Source organism: Ceratotherium simum, chromosome 15, assembly GCF_057802395.1.
Source record: "Ceratotherium simum simum isolate JZ-2026a chromosome 15, ASM5780239v1, whole genome shotgun sequence".
Lineage (NCBI taxonomy): Eukaryota > Metazoa > Chordata > Mammalia > Perissodactyla > Rhinocerotidae > Ceratotherium > Ceratotherium simum.
In genome coordinates this window covers 4,595,399-4,620,803 of record NC_141914.1, presented here as the reverse complement: position 1 = coordinate 4,620,803, position 25,405 = coordinate 4,595,399, and the positions used below count along the sequence as shown (strand labels likewise).

At 39.8% G+C, this 25,405-nt stretch overlaps 1 protein-coding gene across 1 annotated transcript in view; it reads right to left on the bottom strand.

Moving 5' to 3' along the window:
• Positions 1-25,405, bottom strand: part of COL8A1 (collagen type VIII alpha 1 chain) — a 139,414-nt gene that overhangs the window by 37,809 nt on the left and 76,200 nt on the right. The window contains exon 2 of the mRNA XM_004439945.3: positions 13,375-13,490. Coding sequence (XP_004440002.2) covers positions 13,375-13,490 — 116 coding nt within the window. The remainder of the gene's footprint in view (positions 1-13,374; positions 13,491-25,405) is intronic.

The window sequence follows — 25,405 nt, the reverse complement described above, 5'->3', positions numbered from 1 at the left end:
ACTCTCCCAGGATCTGTCCTCATTCTCTGAGACGACTCATGAAGCCAACCCAGGTCTGGCTAACTCCCTGTGTGATCACAGTGAAAAGATATTCTCAAAATAAAACAAGGAACACAGTTTTTTAAGTTTCTAGTTGATTTTGAGTATGTTCTATCCAACAACATCACTGACAGCATTCACTATCTGGCATTGTAGTGGAAATGGTAAAAATTACTTGGAACAAAAAGCTTCACATTCAGCGGCACTTCCTCAGCCCTAGCCCCTGTTTGCCTGAGACCACCCAAAAATAAGAGGAGGAGACAGATTCCATTGTCCATGGCCAGAATCCTGTGGGGGTTTGGTTAACATTGATCTGACATCAACTAGCAGGTGGCCCCTTTAACAGGAACTGTGGTTTTGAGCCATACCGGATGAGAAACCCATTTAAAAAGAGTTTCTTCCTTTCTCCTGAGTCTACAGTCAGGTTCTGACTTTGATTTTGCTGGCACAGGGTAAAATGATCAATGATTCTGACACCTTCACCATTTGGAGTGAATTGGTCTATCCATTCTTTGACTACTGAAACAATGGCTTGAGTTTCATTGGTTTAACTAACTCTTTGGTGTCATGTAGATACAGCCTTCTGAACAAGTAAAGCAGAGTCACTGTGTGGCTAATGAAAACACTAGTTAATCTAAAAATCATGTACATCTGATCTTAGAATGTGATTTTTACTTATGTTTGAACGTGGGTGTGTCTGATGTCCTAAGACTTCGTTTCAAACAAAATATTGAAGCCATAGAGTGAAAAATATATCCAGATCTCCCAGTTTAACCCTTACTGAGTTCTCCTTTTTCCTCACGTCCATGCTATGACTTGGGACAGGGTAGATTAGGAAATCATTTTGAGGACATTTTTTGGTTAGAAATCTTTCTTTTGCTTTTCACACTTATCACAAAAAATTTTGGAAGCTCTGAGAGAACTAAGAAATTATATAGCAAACAGAACCCCTCTACTTCGCATTTATTATGCATTTGTTAAATGGACTCATTTAACAAATATTTCCGTGGTGTTTACTGTGATCAGGCCTTGGAGAGACAGTGACAGACAAGATCTACAAGATTCCTTTTCTCACGGAGCTTACATTTTAGTGGAGGGAGCCAGACAGTAAACCAGACCAGGTCACTTTAGATAGAGGCAAGCGCTATAGTGAAAGGGAACAGGGTCTTGTGATGGGACAGGAGTCGGACCGACGTTCCTTTAGGTAGCAGTCGAGAGGGTCTTCCTGAGGAGGTGGCAGCTGAATGTAACAGAGGAGCCAGCCATATGACACCGTGGACAGTGTGCAGGCAGAGTGCCCAGCAAGTGTCAAGGCTGATAATAGTCCTTCATTGTGAGGATTAAATGAGTTAATATGTGTAGAGGGCTTAGAACAGTGCCTGGCATCCAAAAACGCCAACGGCTTTGCACTCTTTAAACATTCAGTGAGTATCCACCAGGGTCCAGTCGCAGTGCAGGTGCAGGGAAGGAAGAGCTGCACGGGGAGTCCTGACCTCAGGGAGCTCACTCCAGACTCCAGGGCAGTGACTCAGTGTGTGGTGTGCAGACCATCTGCTCTTCCTCTCTGGCCTTTCTTGTCCCCGATCTCCCCCCCACAGTCTGACTAGACAGGCTTGGAGAGGGGCCAGAAATCTGCATTTTCTGCAGGCTTGCTCCAGCTCACTCTTTGGCCCACTGAAGACTGAGAACCGTGGTCCTACAGGATAGGTTATGACTCACCTGGGTGCGTGTTATAGCATCGAGGATAAGTAACTGCCCCACTGCAAGGAGTGCTCCATAATACTCGAGAGTAGCTCTGGCCGGTTTATGGAGCCGTACATATCATGGAATTATGTCTCACAGTGAGCATCCTGAAATACTTAGGCCTGCTTTTTTTGTTGATTCTGAGCTGGTTGCGGATGTTGTGTGATTTGGATTAACCTGCTTTTGGCCATGTTTGGAAGGTTTGCCTGACACTCTTAAGTGTCATTTAAAACCAGCCAAAGAAAAAAAAGGTTTTTACCTTTTAGGAAGAATGTGCCAACCAATGTTTGCCAAAGGCTCTTGTATCCTGGAAGAAATTCTCCTTGTAAGTAGATTAGCCTAACTGAAATTCTTCCCTTGGGCCCCTCCCCATACCTATTTTTAAAGTGTAATATCACCTAAAAGGGATACGGGAAAGATTTATTTTATTATCTATCCTTGGCTTTCTACTAGAATGTATCCTATTCATTTTCTCACTTTAGAATGACTTATACACATTCCTAAAAGGTCTTAGATTCAAGGATCTCAAAGAACATTGCATACAAGGACAGATTCATGCTGATCGACTCAGGGCTGAGTGATTACAGCCTCTGAAATCCAGACTAGATTCCAGGCCAGCCTGTGCTGGAGAAGTGAGGCTCCTGTTTTCCCATCAAATACTTTCCTTAGAGGATGTTTCCCATCATTTCTTATTTTTCTCTATTTACTCATTTCCATCCACAGCTACTCAATAGCTGTGGCCAGAGAGGATGATGGCAATGGAAAAAAAGGGGCCGCTGTGCAGGAGCTCAGGACTGGTGTGGGGGAATGAACGGATGTGAGCTTAAGGCAAACTGGAATCTCAGACGTGGATCTGAGGATCTTAGAATTGAGTGGCTAGTCAAAAGGAATCAAGTTTTGGCGCAGCCAATCATTCAGTTTTTTTGTTTAACTCTTCAGGTGGGTTTTGCCCCCCCCTCAACAAAGAGTATGAAGAATGAGTGAGGAATGAAAGCTGGTGGACCCCAAGACAAAGACCTGTTAGTGCTCAGTGTCGGCGGATGACATGCGCATGGAGGGCAGTCAGAACTCGCCCGCGCCACCGGAAACAGCGAATGAGACAACAGCTGCGCCCCAGAGACAGAGATTTCTCCTGTAATTTTTATTAGATTTCACCTGACAACAGGGCTTTTTGTATAAAAACAAATGAAAAAAAAGATTCCTTTCTACTTTCTATTTTTTCCTTCGATTTAGTGATTTATTCAAGCTTTTTTAATTCATTTATTCAACAAAGATCTGCTGAGTGCTGAGTGTAGGTACAGTCCATATCCCGGGAAACAGCAACAGAGAAGACAGAAAGGCCCTGTCCTTGCAGCGTTGATGTGCATTAGGATTTCCTTTCTTCTTCATCTGTAAACATGATCACAGCTAAGTAGTAGTATTATCAGACGAGTTAAATGTGGAAAAGGAGACATTCTCTCTAAAAGTGGGGACCTGACAATGAAACGATATTTCCTCAGAATTTGGTGTCCCTTCAATTTTCTCTGCATATAAGTCAAATAATTTCTGTGTCCATTTTAAAACTACTGTTTACTTAGTTTTGGCTCTACGCCTGAGTTTTACTGGTGATTTTGGCTAAGTCTTCGTACCCCAAAAGTGTTTCCCTGCTCTTATCAGTCACGCACGGGTGATGTGATGGCACTGTCCCCGAATCCTCGAGGTCAGGCCCAGTGCGTCATAGCTGCCTGGAAGATCAAGACTCTGGTTCCCACCAAAGAGCCACTGGCTCATCAACCAAACACATTTCTTCCCCATTCCCACTGTAACATTTCTTTCTCAAGAGGACACATCTCGAGCTGATAGTTAATGTTCCGCTGAAGTGAAGAGGCAGGGTGCACAGGCCCAGTGCACAGTGAAACAGAGGTCTCCTTGGGTGAGCGCTTTTCTCCTCCGTAAACTCCAGGAGCGTTGTTATTCCCTGCCAGCACTTCTGGACAATAGCACCGGAGGTCAAGTCTGCTGTCCTGGCTCCTTTCCCATGTTCAGGACAATTTGAGAACTGAGATGGTTACTGCCCCTCATCGGCCTGTTTGCTCTTGGGATCACATGCACTGGATAACTTGAGCAGTTACTCTAAAATTTAATCTGGCTTTAAAGAACTCCAAACCATGTACACTACATTTTTACTTTTTCTGTTATATAGATGAAGAAAGTGGAGCCCAGAGATGTTAAGCAACTTGTCCAAGGTTGCAGAGCAAGTTGATGCTCTTTTTGTTGCATAACAGTGGCTTTGTGTAGGTAGAAACGTTTCCTTAATGACTGCACATGAGCTGATTTCGTTTGGAGGAATCAGAAAAAATTCATTGCTTCAGTATGTATTTCATAAAATTTTTCAGACCCATATCCGGGAAGTGATAACCATTGACAGGTACCAGTTGTTTCAGTAACGATTTGAAATTGCTGATACAGGTGGGTTGGCTAGAGTAACCTCTCTCCGGAAGCTGTCTAGATTCAGTCCCAGCTCCACCACTTGACTGGCTGTGCAACCTCAGGCAGTGTCTTAATTTCTTTGTACATCTGTGTCATAGGTCCTGTCTGTAAAACAGGGATAATAATTGCCTCTATCTCCTGGGCTCCCAGTGAATGACTGAACATATATAAAGTATTAGAACAGTGTTTATTTCTGCAGCACCTAGATACAAGTGTAGATAAGACCAGAGTACTTTAGAGCTTCTTCTCAGGAGTTCTCATCTTGAACACAGTTTTGTAAAAAAAAAAAAAAAAGCAGTTTCCAAATGAAAGCATCTTTTCCCTCTGTGGTCTCTAGATGCAGTAACTCAAAGTTGTCACTAGATGGCAATTGTGATCCATTGTGACTTCAGCTGCAGGGGGTTTTAACAGAAGGATCAGAAGCTGGAATTTGTTTTCTGTGCCCTGCAGTGTTGTGAACCCAGGCTGTGCCTTACCCACAAGGCCGGCCTTTAACAAAACTGTTGCAGTCAGCAAAGTCTGCCTTCTGTGGCTGCTCTTGGGATCCACCCACAGGTGCCCAGCCCTCCTGACGGCAGCCTCACAGAAGCCTGGGTTTACCTGCCTCCATCCTACTATGAATTTGCATATTAAGAGTGTTCTCGGCCAGATGACAACAGGACAGTGCCAGGATCCTGTGTTAAGAAGATTAATCAGTGGTTCCCAAAGTGTGGTTCCCCCACCAGCAGCCTCAGCATCACCTGGGAACTTGTTAAAGATGCAAATTCTTGGGCCCCATCTCACACCTGCTGATGAGGATTCAGGTTTTAACAAGCCGTCCCGATGACTTTGATGTCTGCTCAAGTCTGAGAACCTCTGAGAGGAACCGATGTTTAGCATCATACAAATGTTGGCACGGGGTAGGTCCTCACAGAATATTTTGCCCAACTGGCTCATTTTGCTGAGACGGAAACTGAGTCCAGAGAGGTTAAATGACTCAGTGAAGACACAGGGTTGGGCTGTGGCAGAGCTGCCAACTGTGTCCCTCAGCTTTTCCTACCATACCCTTCTCCCCTTCAATCTCAGACCACTAGGTGCACATTCTAGCCTGATACCTACTCACGAAGAAAAAAAACCCTGCTTACTTCTTTATACAGGAGTTGGTTTATTCACTTCAATAGACATGTCTACAGACTCACAAACCCTGAGTGCAATGTGTTTTCAGTCCAGCGTGTGTTGGAAGTGAGGGAGGATCAGGTAAAAAAAGTCATGCTCTCAATTAGTAGGAGAGGTGTGTGTGCAGGGCACCAGGAAAGGGGCAAGTGAACCGAGGTCAGGCACAGGGATTAGGGAAGACAAAACAGGAGGAAGCTTCAGAAGTGAACTTGGGGTGGGGGTTGGGGGTGGGGGATGGGTGGGAGGTCCCGAGAGAAGAAGTAGGGAAGAAATGTTTGGAAAGAGGATCAGCCTGTGCAAGGGCCCGGGGCCACGAAACAGTGTGGGGAATCCCAAGAGCTGGTTTGATTAAGGGGAAGGGTGTCTGTGGAGGAGTTATCATATCGTAAGTAATAATAATATTACTACCAATAACAGTGTCTGACACTTATTGAGTGTAAACCACGCACCAAGCACTGCACTAAGCATTTACATCTATTATTATTGACTTAAACCTTAAACAACTTTGGGAGGCTCTACTTTTATTCCTATTTTATAGACGACAATAGAAACGCACGTGCTGGGTCAGCCCGGTGGCTTAGCGGTTAAGTGCTCGCGCTCCGCTGCTGGCGGCCCGGGGTTCAGATCCCGGGGGGGCACCGACGCACCGCTTCTCCAGCCATGCTGAGGCCACATCCCATATACAGCAACTAGAAGGATGTGAAGCTATGACATACAACGATCTACTGGGGCTTTGGGGGAAAAAATAAATAAATAAATAAATAAATAAAAGATGGAAAGGAGAAGTCTACCTTTAAGAAATGCACGCGCTGCTCTAGTTTCCTTAAAATCAAGTGTTACTATTTCCTTTTCTTAGACAGACATTGAACTTTGAAAAAGATCCTTAATATTTACTTGTTCCAGGACAATCTCCATAAGGCATAGTATGTGTACTTGGGGGATGAGGAATATGTTTTTAATACATATAATTTTAATATAAGTATATTTTTCATAAATGCACAAAATCAGGAAGATTTTAACATCCTTTCTTGTTTAACTCAAGGAGTGAATTTCCCATTCTTCTCTGGTCTATCAGCAACTGTGGAAGTAGCCAATTTCTCATGATAATAAACGATTTGTGTCTGAAAAGTGGCAAAGAAAGCTCCTTTCAATTATTTGACTCACTGAAGAAAGGAGGCTGAGCCATGAGTGAGCGATCTGGGCTGAAATCACTGGCTTTGTGATATTTCTTGTTTTGACTTTATAGGCATCCACTGTGAATGTGCTTTTCATATACTATAGGCATCTTTGTCCATGCCAGCATCTGTCCTTCCTTGCACAGGAGCACCCACAACCAAACTAAAAATTCCAGTCATAAAGTTCCGGTAGGATTTGAAACGCCTAGCCCTTCCCAGGCACACTTCCAGCAATTCCTGGATTCTTTGGGATATTTTTCAGTAATTGCACTTTTCTTGAGAAATAATGTTTCAGCTCCTTAGTTTTCTCATCGGCAAAATATTGTTATTGGATGAGATTAATCCAGAAGGCCCCTTTCAGCTCTAACAGTCTGAGGATTTATGATTTAATGACTAAATGACACAAGGAGCTCATTTCTGAGTTTTCTTTGTAGTAAAATTTTAGGGTCGTTTTCATAAAAAAAGTTACCAGACCAAATATTTCTCCATGAACTTTTAAATGGGATGCCCCAAACAGCTCTATACTCACTCTTCAGACTCACTAAGACCCTATCCAGCTCAAAGACGTGATTCCATGATATGTTCCCACATGATGTTCCACCTCTCAGGGCTAAGACTGAGGCCAGTTTTGAGCAGATGCTATTAGAAACGACTGAGGGCCACTCTGTTAGCAGGTTTCCGGAAGAGGCGCACTTCCCACGAGGCTCTGCTTTTCTCGCTGCCCCAGCAACACCTCCGAGCTTTAAGAGCTCACACGACAACCTTGCTCTTCACACTCATGTTCACAGCGGAGCACAAACTGCTTCCCAAGAAAGTCTAGGAAACCCAGCGCACTTTTTACCTTCCTTGTCTAGAGAAGTTGAATGGTCCACTGGTTACTTTATCTTGAATCAAAGGAAGACAAGACCGCCTGGAAAGAAGGACCTATAAGATGTATTATTATTTTTAAATTTGTGATTGAGAACAAGATTTGCATTTTACTCCCCCCAGAGAGTTTCTGTCTTTCTCGTTTGCAATCAGTTTTGGAGTTGATTACAATTATTTTTCCATATACTTATTATAAAAGTAATTCATGTTTATTCTGGAATTATTACAAAGCGTAAATAAGGACATAAAAATATCTAAAATTCTGCCACCTAGAGCTGGCTATTGTTAATATTTTTCTTTTTATTTTATTCTAGGTAAGCATGAACATTAAGAAATTGTCAACAAGTTATTATATTTTGAAACATTTTTTTAAAAAATTAATATATAATTAGCTTATATACGTAATTTTTAATCTCTACCTTTAAAAGTAACATTATTGGGGGCCGACCCTGTGGCATAGCAGTTAAGTGCGTGCGCTCCGCTGCTGGCGGCCTGGGTTCAGATCCCGGGGGCGCACCGATGCACCACTTGTCAGGCCATGCTGTGGCGGTGTCCCATATAAAGTGAGGAAGATGGGCACAAATGTTAGCCCAGGGCCAGTCTTCCTCAGCAAAAAAGAAGAGGATTGGCATGGATGTTAGCTCAGGGCTGATCTTCCTCACATACACACACACAAAAAGTAACATTATTGTATAAGAAGTTACAAAACTTTTTGGTTTTCCCTATTTCCTGATTTTCAGTGCCATTCTGATACATGTCATATGATTTAGGTAACATTATTATTATTATCAGAATTGTATAAAAAGTTATAAAACTTGTTAGTTTTCACCGTTTTGTGATTTTCAGTGCCATTTTGATTTAGGTTCACTTTTTGTTTGTTTTCATTCCTCCTTTTTCCAGAAAAGATTTAAGGTAATTTCAGCCCACTTTCCTCCAAGTGGGTATAATACATAAAGGAAAGCAAATCTCTGAAATTCATACCACATAGGTTTTTTATTTTTTACACGAGACTTTTCTTTATAAACAACAGGTAAATTTTAATGCACTGGGGAACAGGGCTATAGTGATTTCTATTGTAACATAAAGAAACTCTTTAGAAAGTGAAGAGTAACTCCTTCATACAAACTTGTTTATAAGTATGTGTTTTTCAAAAACACGTTCACAAGCCTCCAACATGCTCCTCTCTGAGGGCCGGACTCTGGTCTTACTGCCCAACATTCCCTCAGCATCTGGAACTGTTCCTGGTCCTGTATTTGCTGGATAAACACTTATGGAGATGAAACGAATAAAATAGACTCAAGTCCCAATATTCTAATACCGTTGTGACGGTTACACAAACAGCATTGAAGTAAGAGGCAGGAATGAACCAGAGCTTCAGTTCTGCTTCCTGTTGCTGATTTTCAAATCCCCGAATGAGATAATCTTGGTTTAGCTCTTAGCATACCGCTTGAGCCCAAACAGTAAATGCTGAATAGACGTTAGCTGTCAGTGATTTGGGCTATTTTTTTTCTATATATATATATATATTTTTCCCTAAAATATGAGTCCTAACTGGACTTTCAGTTAGATTTTTCAAAACAGGAATAAACTACTGCTTTAGAAATTATATATAAAATATCTTAAAGAGTTGTAGGGGGAATAAATTATACTATATTTTATAATAAATTTATATATAATTATTATTTTATATTGCCTGTATCAACTAATAGTCCAATGTCTCATTCACTCGTAATGTTTAATGGGAACATATTTTAAAATGAGGTGCACTACAGAGCCATAAATATAATTTATAGTTCTTTCCATGGTACTTTACTCTAAGCCTTTCAAGCACTCAGCAAGTATAAAATGAGCCCTTTTAATGAATGAGTAATTTGAGATATCAACTAATGAAGTCTGATTTTCCCCTGCATGTGGAAGACGTATGAGAATGATTGAATCATTGCTGCTAATCTAAATGGTTCTATGTTTGACAGAGTCTTTGGAAATTTGTCTCGGCCACATCAACACAGGTGCATAAACAAGTCCAGTACTGTGAAATCCATACGGTGGGCTCTCAACTATGGAATCCTCTAGTTCAGCACTGTCCAGTAGAAACAAAGTGAGCCACATATGTGGCTTCGCGTTAAAAAAGTAAAAAGAAACACTAAAAATGTCACATTAATAGGGCTGGCCGGGTGGTGCAGCGGTTAAGTGCCCCTGCTCCGCTGTGGCGGCCTGGGGTTCACAGGTTCGGAACCCCGGGCGTGCACCGATGCACTGCTTGTCAAGCCATGCTGTGGTGGAGTCCCATATAAAGTAGAGGAAGATGGGCATGGATGTTAGCCCAGGGCCAATCTTCCTCAGCAAAAAGAGGAGGATGAGCAACAGAGGTTAGCTCAGGGCTAATCTTCCTCACACACACACACACAAAGTCACATTAAAAATGTTAAAAGAAACAGGTGAAATTAATTTTAATAATATACTTTAACTCAAGATACCCAAAATATATAACTGTAATGTACAATCAATATAAAAAGTATTAATGAGATATTTTACATTCTTCTTTTCGTTCAAAGTCTTAGAAATCCGGTGTGTATTTTACACTCTCACTACACCTCAGTTGGGACTAGCCACATTTCAAGCGCTCCATCAGCCAGGCGGCTGGTGGCTACCATATTGGACAGAGCAGCTCTAGTCGTTCCCGCTTTGGGGCACCAGAGGGCGGTAGTGTGGTGTAGAGGAAAGAAAGAGACCAGCTGAGAAGGAATCACCATACATGTCTGCTCCTGGCTCTGACATTTGACGTTGACGTGACTGTGAACAAGAGATTTAGTTTCTCTGGGTCTCAGATTCCTACTCTCTATAATGGAGGTTGTTAATAACTGCCATACTCCTCCTATGAGGCTGTGGGAAGGTTAAATAAGATATTGTGTGTGCAAGTGCTCTGTTAGATCATAAAGCATCATACACATGTAAGGCATTATTACCCCTTTTATTGTAGATTTACTCTCATGACTTGCCTAAGGCCACATTCCAAGTTGGTAAAATCAAGGATAGAATCTGGCACTTCTGACTTCCAGCCATCTGCTTCAACTAAAGGTTGTTCATACCAAGCTGGCTTAAAAAAAACCCAAAACACCCAAAAACATTTTTCATTATAAAAAAGGAAAAAAAAAAAAACCAAGAAGGAAAAGAGTGGCATTAAGAAGTAAATTCCATATTGAATAGTTAGGGTCTTTTTGGCCACTGTTATAATATTCTGCAGTAAAATTATACATACAGGATATTTATATACTTATATATCAGAATTACAACCATCAAGGATTGGACTTTATTGCTGTCATATAACACAAAACCCCATGTTCTTCAAAGTTTCAAACAGCTTCCAAATTGAACTGTGGTTCTCTACTCTATTTATCTCCAAGATATAGCACAACCACAAGAAAGCACTTCCGTAGTGGGCTTGATTAGTAAAACAGATATGGATCAACTCAGCAGGTTTTCCATGGATTATTTTTGGTTACAGATGTAGCTCTTTAATTTCCATGCGTGAGATGTCACCTCTCTAGTGTGAATCCAAGAGACACATTCATCTCTGAACAGAAAGTGGGAACAATTCATTTCGACCCATATTATTTAGAGCTTCCTGTGTATAAGGCACAGTAGGTATTTTAATGAGCACAAGGAATTTGTTTCTATGATAATTGTCACTTAGAAACATATGTTATTTAAGTTGAGGAAAATATGGGATCTGTCTACCAAAATGTCTATGATATGTGATTCAGGAAACTATCTTTTTGGAAAGTAAAAAGATGATCAGAAAGGAAATTCCAGATCATTCAAAAATAATTTAAAAAGTTATCTTCTTTACTTGTGGAAGATGCCCAGAGTATTAATTATCTTGATCTATTTCCATTTCCTGAATTGTAAGCCTATCATGGCTTTCATATTTAATTCTTTTGGTCATTTCCTACATTTGTTTCAAATGAATTCCTTCATAGAACTTAAAAACCACATAACATAGTTTTACACTATGTGAAATTAAGCATAAGCCAAGTTCATTTTCACTGAGAAAAAGACATAAGTGTGAAAAGTTCTTTATTCTTTTTTCAGTCAAAATTCTTTCTTAAAAATGACTTTCAGCTGGTTATTTTTATAAGAAAACTATCACATATAAGCTTTGAGCCTGCCTGAATTGATGACCATGTTGAATAAATGTAATTTTTATTTTCATTTGCTGAATCATTGCTGTTGACCACTGAATGAAATAATTTATTGAGTAACCTTTACATTTTATTGCTTTTGCACCCTAGTTAAAAAACAAAGCTTAATTTTTTAAGTCTAATAAAACGTATTTTTGATATTTCCACCATAACTTTATAAGCAATTCCTCTCCTCTGCCCTGTAATACCCACCTTCTGCATTTTTATGATTTAGTTTAACATTATTATTGTAATTTTTTATTGAGTGAGTCCATCAATGCCCTTGGCAGCAAGATTTTGTTACAAGAAATCCAGAAGCTGAGCCTGTCGTTGGTTGCAACAATTATAAAGTTTCTCTGGATCATGTCCAGAGCCTTACCCTGACGTTAAGAGTGTAACCCGAGTCATGCCTCCTTCATCAGCTTCTCCAAAATACATGATCGGCTTGAGTCCTACAATCTGTTGCTTAAATGAGCACATACTTTTTATTCAATGGTTTTGCATTATAAATTTTTCATTTGATTAACATATGGCCTTGACGGAATTCAGCCAAAATAATTAGTGATACCTGTAGCAAAAATGTGATATCTTAGGAAAATCATTGACGTATCTGCATTTCTCCGGAAAATCTGTAAGGATTCATTTTAGACAGGGTGTTGTCAAGTGGCGTTAACTATGGGGCTAGATGCTGCACTGTTCTTTTTGTTCAAGTGCACCTCCAGCAAGAACACAAAAATCCGGGGAATCTTAACTATTCATTCTTTAAATTACTAAATAAAGTTAAATAGACTGTAAAAAGCCATTGCACTATTAAATATAAGGAAATATTGAGTTGTGCGTCCAAAAGTCACACTTAACACCAGGCAACAGAAATAAGTGTACGATGGCTGTGGATACTATGAGATAATGTCTACTCATCAGAAATGGATGGTATTTTTGTTTTCCGTCAAGGTTCAAAAGTTAATGATGTAACTTACATTTTGATTGTTTCCACTGAGAAATCAATTAAGGAATAAAGGAGATTCTGGCATACTGTTATTGTTTCTCACTGTGGATGTCTTCAACGTCATGTGAATAAGATCATATTTGTTAGATCACACCCTGTTTCATACTTCCCAGGGTGTCTTTAGGAAAATTTAGGACCTGTTGCTTCAGTCATCTGAAAGGAATCGTTTCTTCATTACAACTCATAACTTAAACCTATAAAATACCAGCCAGAAAAAAAACTGACCCAGTTAAGAGAAATTTGATCAGGGTAGAAAAGCACATACGGACATGACTGGGAGATGATAAGATTATTTTAATTTTCCCATTTGCACTGGAATTATTTACTTTACAAATCTCCAGATCTTTTATTACTCAAAACCCTCTGCTGAATCATGTAAAGAAGCTTAAGTTAGCATTTTTCCTCTGCAAAATCTAGCTGCTAGCATCTGGTGAACACTTGGCTACCTAGTCGGGTCCTATGGAAATGATTATTTTAAGACTCTATTCAACATGCCTGGACTTAAAAATCAGCTAGAATCACACTCTGCACATGTATTTTACTCCCGGGGATTCTAGAACCTGGCATGAGCGGTGATGGTCTCAAAGCTCTCGCCGCGGCGGACATGGGGATGGGAGATAGGACATGCAGGCAGGCGGAGCCGAGTGTCTCCCACTGCCTTGTGCGCCCACCGCCACAGCCGGCGCGCCCTGGCCCACGGCGGCAGGGCCACGGCGCCCTCCAGCCTTCTTGCACTTACATTGAGACATGCGCGGCCTGCGGAGTCGAGGACCAGTGTCCTTGTGCCCTCCTGTGGCACTCCTGGGGCTGGTTTCTGTCTCTTCGCCAGACGCTGCTCCGCGTCCAGAACAGCTTCTGAGGTAGAAAAAAAGAGGATCCTTTGACTCAATTGGAAAGACAAGAAGAAGCTGAGATATTATCAAAGTGTATTGTTTTGGGATCACAGGAGAAATTACGTATTAGGAATACACAACACTAATAAACATGCTATTATTTATTAAAATGTATGTGCACATTTAGGAGATTTTAGAGATCCTTGTATGCTGATTAGAAGAGAAAATAATTTTTTGCATTTCTATGTATGCAAATATGCACTTATTCGTTTTTACACATATACTACATATAGTTTTTGGAGAAATGAACAATTGATTGTGTATCTTTATTGCTTTTCATGGTTATATTACCTGCTAAGTTCTCATTAATTTAATTCTCATTAATGCAGACTTGAGACAATTTAGAAAGGATTTGGGCACTTGCTACGGAGGAAGCAAATTTATGCAGCAGTAACAGCTCAGGGAGAAAAGTCAGGTTTATTTAAGAAAAGTAAACTCTTCCAGCAACACGTTTCCACCCGATTTGTATACAATAGTGTTTGAGTTAGAAATTATTCTTAGTTGTTTATCAAATCAGGTCTGATAGAGTTTTAATTTGGTAAGACTTTTAGGTTTTTGTTTGAGCTTTTGGTGTAATTGAATTAGTTGAATATACTTTATAAATCATCTGTAATTTAGACTTTTTACAAATCATATGGGACTTCTCCCCACTTAAAGTGGATTTTAGAAATTTAAATCTGTGTTTTGGAAAACAGATACTCTCTATTTTATTTTGTTCTATTTCACAGAGATTTATTTATTTATTATCTACATTTGTTATTCAAAAAAGATTTAAATAGGAACAACCTCAGACATTTAGATAAATAAAAAGATTTGAAAGCCAGGATTGGTTGATTAGGAAAAGTGCAGAATTGGGTATCCAATTTAGAATTTCTGCAATGTGATATAATGATAAACTCTAGAGCAATACTTTTCAATAAAACTTTCTGTAATAGGAAATCTTCTCTATTTGTTCAATACGATGGGCAGTGGCCACATATGGCTATTGAGTACCTCAAATGTGACTAGTCTGATTCAGGAACTGAATTTTTAGTTTTGTTTAATTTTACTTAATTTGAATTTAAGTATCCACTTGTGGCTAGTGGCTCCCGTATTGGAGAGTGTAGCTCTAGAGTTTATCTGTGTTCAGTATTCAAGACAGAACGAAGAAGTGCTTGAGTGTCTTCCAGCTGCTGGATGTCTACACAACACAAGTGTCCCCAAAACACAGGGCCCGGGCTTGGACACGTGGCCTTCCCTGTGGAGCTCCCCAACGTGTGCTTCGGCCCCCAGGGTGGATGCAGCAGCATTCTGAACTTGGGCTCAACTTGTGCATATTCAGACATAAACCAAGTCTGGCTTAGCCATAGGCGATTCGGGAACATTTTGTCTCCAGAAAACAGTGGGATCTCAAATTATCTCTAGTAATAAAGTTCAACGATGGTATATGGACTCAAGGGTTGACTTTTCCAGCCCATTGCTGGTGTGGAATGACTGGCAGGTAACAGAGACAGATGTGGAGGAGATACTCCACAGACAAGGCTGCTTCCATGGAAAGACTCTCTCCAGATTCAGACTGGATAGCAGGAACAGGCTGATAAATACTTCTGAGCCTCTCCCCAATTCATTCCTTAAGAAACCTTCACTGAGCACTCTGGGTGCAGGCACAATGCTTTGTGTGGGCGGGAAAATGTTGGAAAAAACAGATACAGCTCCTGTCCTCATGGTGATTAACTGCATTAGACAATGAGAGTTTTTCCAATGTCTTCTTTCAAAATTCATTTGTTTCTGGATATGGTGAAAATAAAACAGGAGAAAGATACACAAGATAAGTGGAAGCGCTGGAGATCACTATTGTGTGTGTGTCACACATCTTATTCCATCTACTCCTCTCAGCACGGCTTTCACACTGCCCCGCCCTGCTAGACGACAATGCAGTATTGGAAGCAGAGAAAATAACTGAAAAGACCTCCATTGCCATTGTAGAACATGAGACGAGCATCATCATTTAGCATTTATTGAACGTTTACAATATATGTTTTAAAAAGGTTCTTTCCTCTGTATGAGCCAGAAGAATGTCTTTAAAATAATTACTAATTAAATGACTTTTTTGTTGCTATTATGTAATGACACTTTTTTTTCCTTTGACATTCAAAACACTGTAAGAAAGAGTGCTACAGTTACCATTCATGAAATGAATGAAATTATTCAATATTCAAGCACCATCACAAGACCTGAAGGGAACTATTAGCTACCCAGGCCAAATGTAGCTCATTGTATTTCAGTTCATTTTGGAAGCAGGAGCCAGAAATGTGGGAAAGTACCAAGGAAGAACTATTTAGTCGGACTTCTTTTTTTCCCCTCCACACAGCAACTGCACAATTAAATGTATGGCTCAACCTGCATTTTTAGATGAATTTCCAAATGTGTCACTGATGGAAATTTCAGGATGAAAAGGATCAAGAATTAAATTAAATGACTGCAACCACAACACATAGAATTTAAAGTATCTAAAGACCATAAAGTCATTTCTCCAAAGATATTAATTGATAATGTCCCTGGTTTTGTAGACACTCTGAAAATAATTAAAAAAAAAAAGAATTCCAAAGCAATGGAAGAAATCACAAAGAAAAAAAGATAAATTTATATAAATACTTAAAAACCATTGCATATAAAACATTATGAACAAAATTAAAAGGTGAAGGGGAGTTTGCTTTATTCTTTAAAACATTGTATACACTATGGAGATTTGAAAACATGGCCACAAATTCTTTGACCCTCCTGTGTTCCCTCCCACTGAGTCTGGGAGGGCTTGGTAGAGCTTTGACTGCGGAGCAGGGTGGAGGCTGCACCAGGAACCTCTGAGGCTGGGTCATGAAAGGCCACGAAGCCGCTCCCTTGTCCCTGGAATACTGTCTTTTGGAGTCCTGAGCCTCCAAGTAAGAAGTCTGGCTACACTGAGACCACGTGCAAGAGCGGCCACACGTGGGTGCTCTAGCTGGCAATGCCGCTGAGCTCAGCCTTCCTTCTGGCCCTGCCAGGGCACTAACCACAAGTAAAGCCATTTGGAGCCCTTCAGACCAGCCAGTCTGCCAGGCGAGTGAGCCATGAGGGCAGAAAAATCTCCCAGCCGAGACCCATAAACTGTGAGATAAAATAAAAGGGTTGTTTTGAGCTACTAAATTTTGATATGGCTTGTTATACAGCAATAGATAACTGGAGCATACCCTCTTGTATGGATGATATTTTTACAAGAAAAATTTAAAAATTGAATGTAAAAGACACTCTGGGAAGTTATTTGCAAAAATTGACAAAGACAGTCTTAATAGTCTTCCTATATAAAAAGCTATTACAGATCACCAAGAAAAAAATACTAACACCATATAGGAAAACAGGCAATTAAATAAACATAAAATTCACAAAAGAAAAATAAAAAGGCTCAAAAACATATAAGAAATAAAAAGCCCAATCTCAGTAAGTAAAAGAAATCTGAATTAAACAATGGAATTAAAATTTTGGTTATCAAATTGGCAAAGATAAAAAAATATTATTTAATGTTGGTTTGGGTTAAGTGGGAGTATAAACGGCACAAACTTTCTGGAAAATAAATTGATATTACAGAGCTTTAAAAATATCCTATTCTTTGACACTGCTAGGAATTTAGGAATTCAGGTAAGGAAGTAATCAGATATGAGATAAAATAACATATAAAATATTTATCACAGTTCTATTTATAGGAGCAAAAATATAGAAACAAGCTAAATGTCAATTAATACAGTTAAATAAATTATGTATTTTATATTACAGAATATTATTTTATTATTTAGAATAAAATGTTAAAGATATTTTGCTTTTCAATTCTGACCGGGGGACAGCATAGTGGAGCAGGAAAAACTGGGGCCCTTTGTCACGTAGACCAGGCTTTGCTTCCTGGATTCGCTATTTACTTTTGCTGGTTACTTGGAAATTCGACCTCTCTGAGTTTCAATTTTCATATAAGGAATTTAGTCACAAGTAAATGAAGTTATGTGTATAAAAATAAGCATAATAGTTCCTCAGTAAGTGTTGTCTCTTTTCTTACAATCCAAGGACACTGTCTGAGCGCCATTTCCAAATTCACCTCACTTTCCGAATTTGCTACAAGTTCTTCCCCTCTGACTCCTTCTATATACCCCTGTCCACCATACTCCTGTCTCTACACCGTAGTCAGAGAGATCTTAGAAACAAAATAAAAAATAAACATGTCAATTTTCTTGCTCACAACTCTTTGATGGTTCCAATTGCATTACAAGTGCATCTACTCTGCCCCACCCTCCACACGGCAGATGGGGCGAACTTTGGTAAAGTAAATCGGATCATGCCCTTCTCCTCAACACTCCCCCCCTCGCACCCTATAGATCCCCAGAGCACCGAGAACAGAGCTCAACTTCTTTCTGGCTTCCATGCCCCATCTGACTCCTGCTTTGCCTCCCTCCTGATCTTGCCCCCTCCCCCTCTTGCTTTTATTTTCCAGCCACACTGGCCTCATGGACAAAAACATTGCGCTGGTCTCCACTTTCAGGCCTCTGCTATTGCTGTGCTGGAATGCTCTTTCTTTAGAATCCTGCATGGCTGGCCCCTTCACCACTTACATCTCAACTTGAATATCACTTCCTCAGAAAGGTTTTCTTGACCAACCAATCTAAAGTCAACTCCTCACTTTCCTATATCTCTATTCTAATTCCCTTTACTTGTATAGTAGCAGTTATATCTTCCAGACTTAGTTATACATTTTATTCATTTACATTCTGCATTAACACCAATCCTTCCTCTCTCCTCCCCCCTCCTTGAGAGCAGGGAACTTGATTGTTTTGTTTACTGTAACATCCTTTGCCACCAGCACCAGGCCTGGCACGTGGCAGGTGCTCCATAAATATTTGCTGGACGCCTTGCAAATACTTTTTGTACTTCTGAAACACAATACTTCACAATGCAAAAGAAACAGCTTGACATCCTTTCAAAAAAAACAGAAATTGTAAATTACATGGGCATTTTTAAAAGCTTTGATGGTTCTGATTAGAGTTAAGCACATCGCTTCAATTTTGAAAAAAGAAACACCCACAAGGAGAATCACAACAGCAGAAAATTATTTCAGGAGTGTGATGAGAACTCCCCTGTCAAACCAGATACTTTTAAAACTACACCACCACTCAACAGGCTCCTTGCCTTGAAATGAAGAATGTGCACCTCCCACCAATATTTTCATTGCTGCTGAACATGTGATTTATTTACTGGATAAGGAACAAGTCTGGGTAAGGCACTCTCCTTTCAGCACTGACAGTGTTGAAAACAGGGTTTCAGTTTCTGAGGCTGGTTAACACAAGCCTCTAATGAGGAGATGTCTGAATTACCCCGTGGGGTGGACCGGAGTTCAAGCTGCTCCTGTTAGCGTTATTAGCTCCGGGACTGCAGGAACCTCAGTGGTTGGGCTTCAATGGCCAAGAATGATTCCAAGATTCTACAGTAATGAGATGTTTCTATAGAATCCCTGAGAAAAATCTGAATTGCTAGTTACAGATACGCCATACCATTTCAGAAATTATATAACATTCAGACTCTCAGGCACAAGTTTTGATATGTGTTTCGACATAGCCTATCTGCACCAGTTTTGAATTTCCTCCACAAAGCAGGCTGCCCACATTCTTATGATTCTTGAAGGGAAAGGAAATACACGTTTATTAAACATGTCCTTTGGGCCAAACTCCTTGCTAATTGTGTTATCTGTACAGTCTCGTGTAATCCTTACAACTGAGCAACAAATGAGTAAAGGCAGACAAGGCAGATTCTCTTCTCTCTCCTAGTGTTGATGGAGATTGGTGAGGCGGGAATCAGCAAAGCCAGGGGACTGCCCTTCTCATCCTGTTGACATTATCTCAGGGTTAGTGTCAAGTGTTTCAAGGGACCCTGTATTTTACTTTTCTGATTCATGGCAGTTGTCTGGAACATGACAAATGTTCATTGATTATAATGCTATTAAATTGGGCACAAGATTTCCATAGGAACGCTGCATTTGAGTTGTTTAGAAATACCAGGGCTTTGAAAAAGACAACTGGTGAGGCACCTTTAGGTTCGCTATTCTTATCATGCCATGGAGTCCTACATCTGATTTGGTTTCATTAATAATGTTTGGAGAGCTGGAGGAAGGAGTGGCAGGGCTATTTCCCTCTCTCTACCCATCTGAAGGAACTCCTTAATCCTTCAGCCGATTTTTAAAAAACTTAAGGTTGTACCGTCTCAGATAAAACTAGGATTGCAAATTCCATTTCTACTGAAACAGGATCAATTCTGAATTAACAAATAAATCCTGATAAATTAGAAGAGAGGAAAAAAATCTGTTAAGTTTGTACTAAGTCACCATTGAAGCTCTGGACTGTTGGATCACTGGCTTTCTTTTAGGTGCATTACAGTTAGAGAGACGTTCATTTTCCTTTATTTATAAAACCCACGTAATGGTCACACAGATCAAGGAAACCAAGTTTAAATGATCTGGTAGAAGAAGGACTGAAAAGATTTAATATTTAAAGTACATCTAAAATCTTTGGAATAAGGAAGGTGGAAGTGAGAAATTAATTACACTTCAGTATGCGGATGAATTTGAGTAACAGCAACTTTAGTTCGGAGAACTGGAGAGCAGAAGCTTCAGTGGCTGGAACCTAAAATCAGGCACTTGTCATACAACTCAAGAGGCAATATTCAACAGGAAAGAGTCTGTGAGATTTTCATTCTGGGTGCGTCCTTCTGATACTTTTGCAATAGACAGAAATATATCACACGTTTCCCAGAAGTTCCTCATCTTTGCTGAGAAATTTTTTCAAATTTCTTTTCAAATGAGACCATTGGATGAATCTTCAGGATAGACTGTTGAGAATCTAATGGCAATTCAAAGCGTGGTCAGAGGTTTTCTAAATAACAGAGTTCAGGAGAAAGACTAAGGCTATGTCTCTGTAAGGGATATTCAGGGAGAATCTAGTATGAAGTTTTCTTTCAGTTATCCAGATATTTGGCATTATAGAGCAATGTGCAAAGTGAGCGGATTCCTTTCTTTGGGCTAATTATATTATGACAACCTTGCTTCAATCATCTTGTCATTTGCATTATGATTCATTCATATATTCATCCATACAATTAGTTAATTGAGTAGTTGATTAATTAAACATACCTCACCTAAAATGACCTGTCAAGCAATTTGTTTTGGGCGAGTTTAAAAAAAAAAACGCCTTGGGTGAGTAAAATTTGATTTAGTTTTACCTCCAATTAAAAGGTGATTTATTCTTGTTTAAGACTAATTGATGATACTGATTCAGTAACAGCTAACTAATTAAAATGATGCCCTGAAATAATAATTTTATGTACCTTTGAAATAAATGTGAAAAACTTCAAGTGTATCTTTGTAGTCACTTGTCTTGTGGAATAACTATGATCCAGACCATGGGAGGAGGAAGCAGGAAGGAGAAAAAAATGTGCTGTGTGCATTTGGGATATAAGTGGGGTTCTGAAACACCCCAGAACCTTCATAGGAAGAGCAGGATGAGAACCAGACTCTCTTGGGATATCAGGATGTGGCTGAGCTCCATTTTTGGTGGGAAGATATAGACTTCAGTCTTCTAGATGATAGCTTCTTTTGGGCTTGAATGTGATATTCTTTCCCCCCCATAACAATCAAACTATGTTGCCCATAATCCAAGGTCAAATTCGATTTCCAGAGAGAGCCCTCTCAAAAAACAATTGCTCTAAATCAAGCCATTATTCAGCAGTAATAGTAATGGCTATTACTTATTGAGTTTATCTTATATGGCAGGCTCTGTGCTAACTATATTTTACACATATATTATATCATTTAATCCTTACCATGTTACTACAAAAAAGCAATCTTCTTATATTTAAGATTGTTTAATAAAATTTAAAATTAACTCATCACATACATTTTGAAGATAAGAGTCTATGTTTCGTTCCTCTCTCTCTGTCCCTAGCACACAGTGAGTGGCTCATTATTGGTGGCTAGAAAATACTTGTTGAATTAAATGAAATGTCATTTCCAGTGCTTTCCTTGAGGGAAAGGTTTTCATGAATCATTTTGTCTTTTAATGTAACTTTGAAGACTCTTAGGGATGAACAGGCATTGGAAATTTTTAACCCAACTAAGAAACGTGGATCGACTCACCTCTGTCCACTTGGGTCAGTGAGGAAGACTGGTGTAAAGGAAGGTTGGAGGAGGGTTGTGCAGGGATTGGTGGGAAGGAAGAAATATTAATTCTGGTGAAAATGACTTTTGTTCCTTCTGGGCTGTAAACATGAAGAAATAAGAAAGCCAAGATAATGTGAAGTTGATAGTCTTCTATAGAGTGTCTGAAATATGACAACCTCCTATGGCAATGGGCACTGCCAGATGATGCTCTGAGCTGAGAACTCCAGCAAGATTGGGATTATACAAAAGAAGAAAGAGGGTCATGATGGAGGGCAAGCTCCCAAATAAAGGCAGTCTTGTTTTCTCTGCATTTCAGACTCTACAAACCGAGTCCTCTCTCTCCAGCTTTGATTAATTCATGATGGCTTTTTTTTTGGGAGAGGGACATCTAGTCATGCCAGGAGCCATCACCGTCAAGCACAGTCACATGGTGCCCACCTGTGTGTGCATGCGCAGCGTCGTGCAAAGCAAAGTAAGCAGACTCCATTCCTCGCCTCCAGGAGCTCACAAGGAAAACCAGACAATAGACATGGTGAACACAAGGGGGCAAACAGATGCACAGCTGTACACACAGAGAAGTACAACAAATTAGAGAATTTTGCTATAAACTGTGAGTGCAAGTGCTGTTGTGCGCTGGAAATAAGGGGAAATTCTGCAAGTTGCAGAGAACTTGCTGGAGTCTGTGTGAGGTAAGGAAGGACAGGGTGATGGTAGTGGTGGAATCATCCTGCTTCTTTCAATTAAGAGGGAAAGAAGTTCTCCTTTGGAGTGGGGGGAGAGGTTTTTCTTCACAAATGTCTACTCTGAGGGCACATGGATTGCTACTTGGGGCTAGGTTCCTCTAAGAGATTTGGTTGAAACCAGCCTAAAGAAGGAAAATTAAAAAGTATTAAGCAGGGCATAGCCTGCCAGAGAGATTTCATATGCCTTCTTTCCACTGGAAACCAGGCTAAAAAGAAAATAAAAACCAGAATGCATTATAATTGGACATTCCACTTATAACCAACTAGCATATGCCAATTGATTTTCAAGGAAATGATTACTTTGGGTGAGTTTTCTTTCTTTTTTTTTTTTGAGGGGCAACATTTCTTGCCATTGTCTAGCATTTACTGTCTTTGACGTCCTGAACATTGTCAGGAATTAATCTGGGCTTACTGAATTCAGCTGAAAGCGAATTCCAGGCAGGTCTCTATCTCAACCACCCTAGGCTGATAGGTATCTCTCTTCTCTTAAATATATTCAGATAGGGAATTTGAAAACCTCCCCAGGAAACTTTTCCAGAGTTTATAAAACCTTCACTGCCAATAAAATCTTTCCATCGAACTTAAATTCCTTTTGTTGTAATTTAAATTCATTTCCTCTTCTTTCCTCCTTAGAGAGGAGAGTACCACCCCCAATATCCACTCCTCTAAATACAGCTGCAAACACACACCTCAGGCTTCTCTCCTCAACACAAAGGACTTCTATTTCAGATGCCATTTATTTATCTTTTTTTTAAACTTGGGCTTCTGGCTTCTTTTAAGATAAGATAATCTGCTAAGATCTCTTAAAACTGTAAATTTCCATAATTGATTTCATGACGCTCATTACACAAATATTGATAGGTCAAGATGCCCCATTTCTCTAGTTCCAATCAGATCTTATTAGGTCATAAAAATCTAAAAGAACATCGGAATTTATATTTTGTGCTTTTGTGAAATGGCTGAGATGTTAGTCTTAATCTACTAATGACCACTTCCTAGCTCTTTACACCTTGGCAAGCAATTTACCTCTAGAATCACAGAGAGGAATGCTATAAAATGAGGACAAAATAATTTTAAAGTTTTATCCACCTTTTATGTTCAACAGTTCTATGATTATGTTTTAAGTCATTCTTTGGCCAAAAGAGCAGCTATTTTCCCTTAACTACCATTATTTTTATACACAGTGGTCAATGTGTGTCATCCTATCACAGATTTCTCAAGCAAGAACCTCTAAACTCTATTTAAAAATGTTTTATTGAGGTTTAAGTTACATATTTTGATATAAGTCCTCCTTGGTACCTACTCCTGCTTAACTGATACACTCATGCCAAAGGGTGGGAGTTTTTGCATACGCTAAATCATTTTTCAGTTTATGATTGCCTGGATGTTTTTGCAAGGCCACTGATATCAATTATGAGTGTTTTTATTAAATAGCTTTTAGTCTACTGGAAAGGAGTCTGTGATTCTCTATCTTCTTTCTCCACATGGGTACGTCTCACTTCTTTCATGCTCTGGGATCTTTGAAAGTACATACTAACAAAATTAGCATTTTGAGAATATGATGGCACACAGTGTTTCCTTTAAAAGATAATTCCATTATTTCAAACACTTACATAGTATGGAATTTAAAAAATATTTATATTATTGAAAGAATTCTCAAAATTAGGACATTGAAAAAAGTCCATGGCAGAAATATTTTTGGGGTGGATCTCTTTCTCCAGTGGTTATATATTCAGTGATCAATTTTCACTTCATTTCCTTTTAAACTTGTGCTGAACTTTGAATTAAGCATCAAAGGAACATCATGGTTAACCACATCACCTCCCGCACTTAGGAAACCCGGTGTCTGCTGAAGTATTCTCAGGGAGTTTGCCTTGTTATGCATCAGCCTGGCCGTCCCTCACCTCTTCTCTTGCAGACACACCTTACTTTTAAGTCATTTCCTGCTTGACTTGAAAAATGTTCTTCATCAAACCTGATGGCTAATTAAACACGGAAAGTCTGAATTTAATCACACTCCAGATATCCAAATAGGATGAATAATTGTATAAATGGAGCCACTCTTCTTATATTACAAGGTTGTCAGCAATTTATTTTCTGCCACAAACAATAAATCTACCGGGTTTTAAGCCCTTTTGCCCTCCTGCGGGCATCCCCATGCCCCTCTCTGCTCTCTCTCAGCCCTGTCCATCTAGGCTGCGGTGGTGTCTTTTGTAGCAACTGAGCACAAAGCCAGTGTTCTGGACTCACTGGCAGGCTGACTGGTGTGCTTAGCAATCCGCTGACATTTCTAATGGTTCTTTTCATGCTTTGTCCCATCTTGCACCACACAGCTCCCATTACATGTCCTGAGGAACATTTGCACTTTCCAACTAGTAGGCGTGCATTCTGGCTTGGAGTTGGCGTTAGCGGTGAGCTAGGGGGTGGCATCTTGCACTCCCCCATCTTGAGTGCTACTCCCTAAATTCTGAATGGCTTCAAGAACACTCTCCGCCACTCCTTTCATCTTTTCATCCCTTCCTTCTCCTCCCGTTCGCCTCTCCTCCTCTCCTGCCCTTGTCTGCCTGTCTCTTTTCCTCTGCTCATTCCTCCCACCACACGGAAGTCACAAACGAAGCAGCGAGGGAAAAGCGGGGCAAAGAGCATCATTATGAGGCTCCTTCTCCATCTGTCTTGGTTCTCAGAAACTCCTCACCATCCTTCTCAGGTCTCGACATAAATGATTTTCCCCCAGTTTTAATTCCAAAAACAGAGCTTGCCTTTTCTTAGTTCATAGTCCAGTACTAGGTTCCAGTACTAGTACTAGGCTTTTGAACACATGGCCTGTTCCTTCGTTTTCCTGGTACCCTAACCACTAAGCAATTCATTCTGCAATGATAAAACAATTGACACATGGCTCAGAGTGATGGAGAAGATTGTTTTAATTTAGGT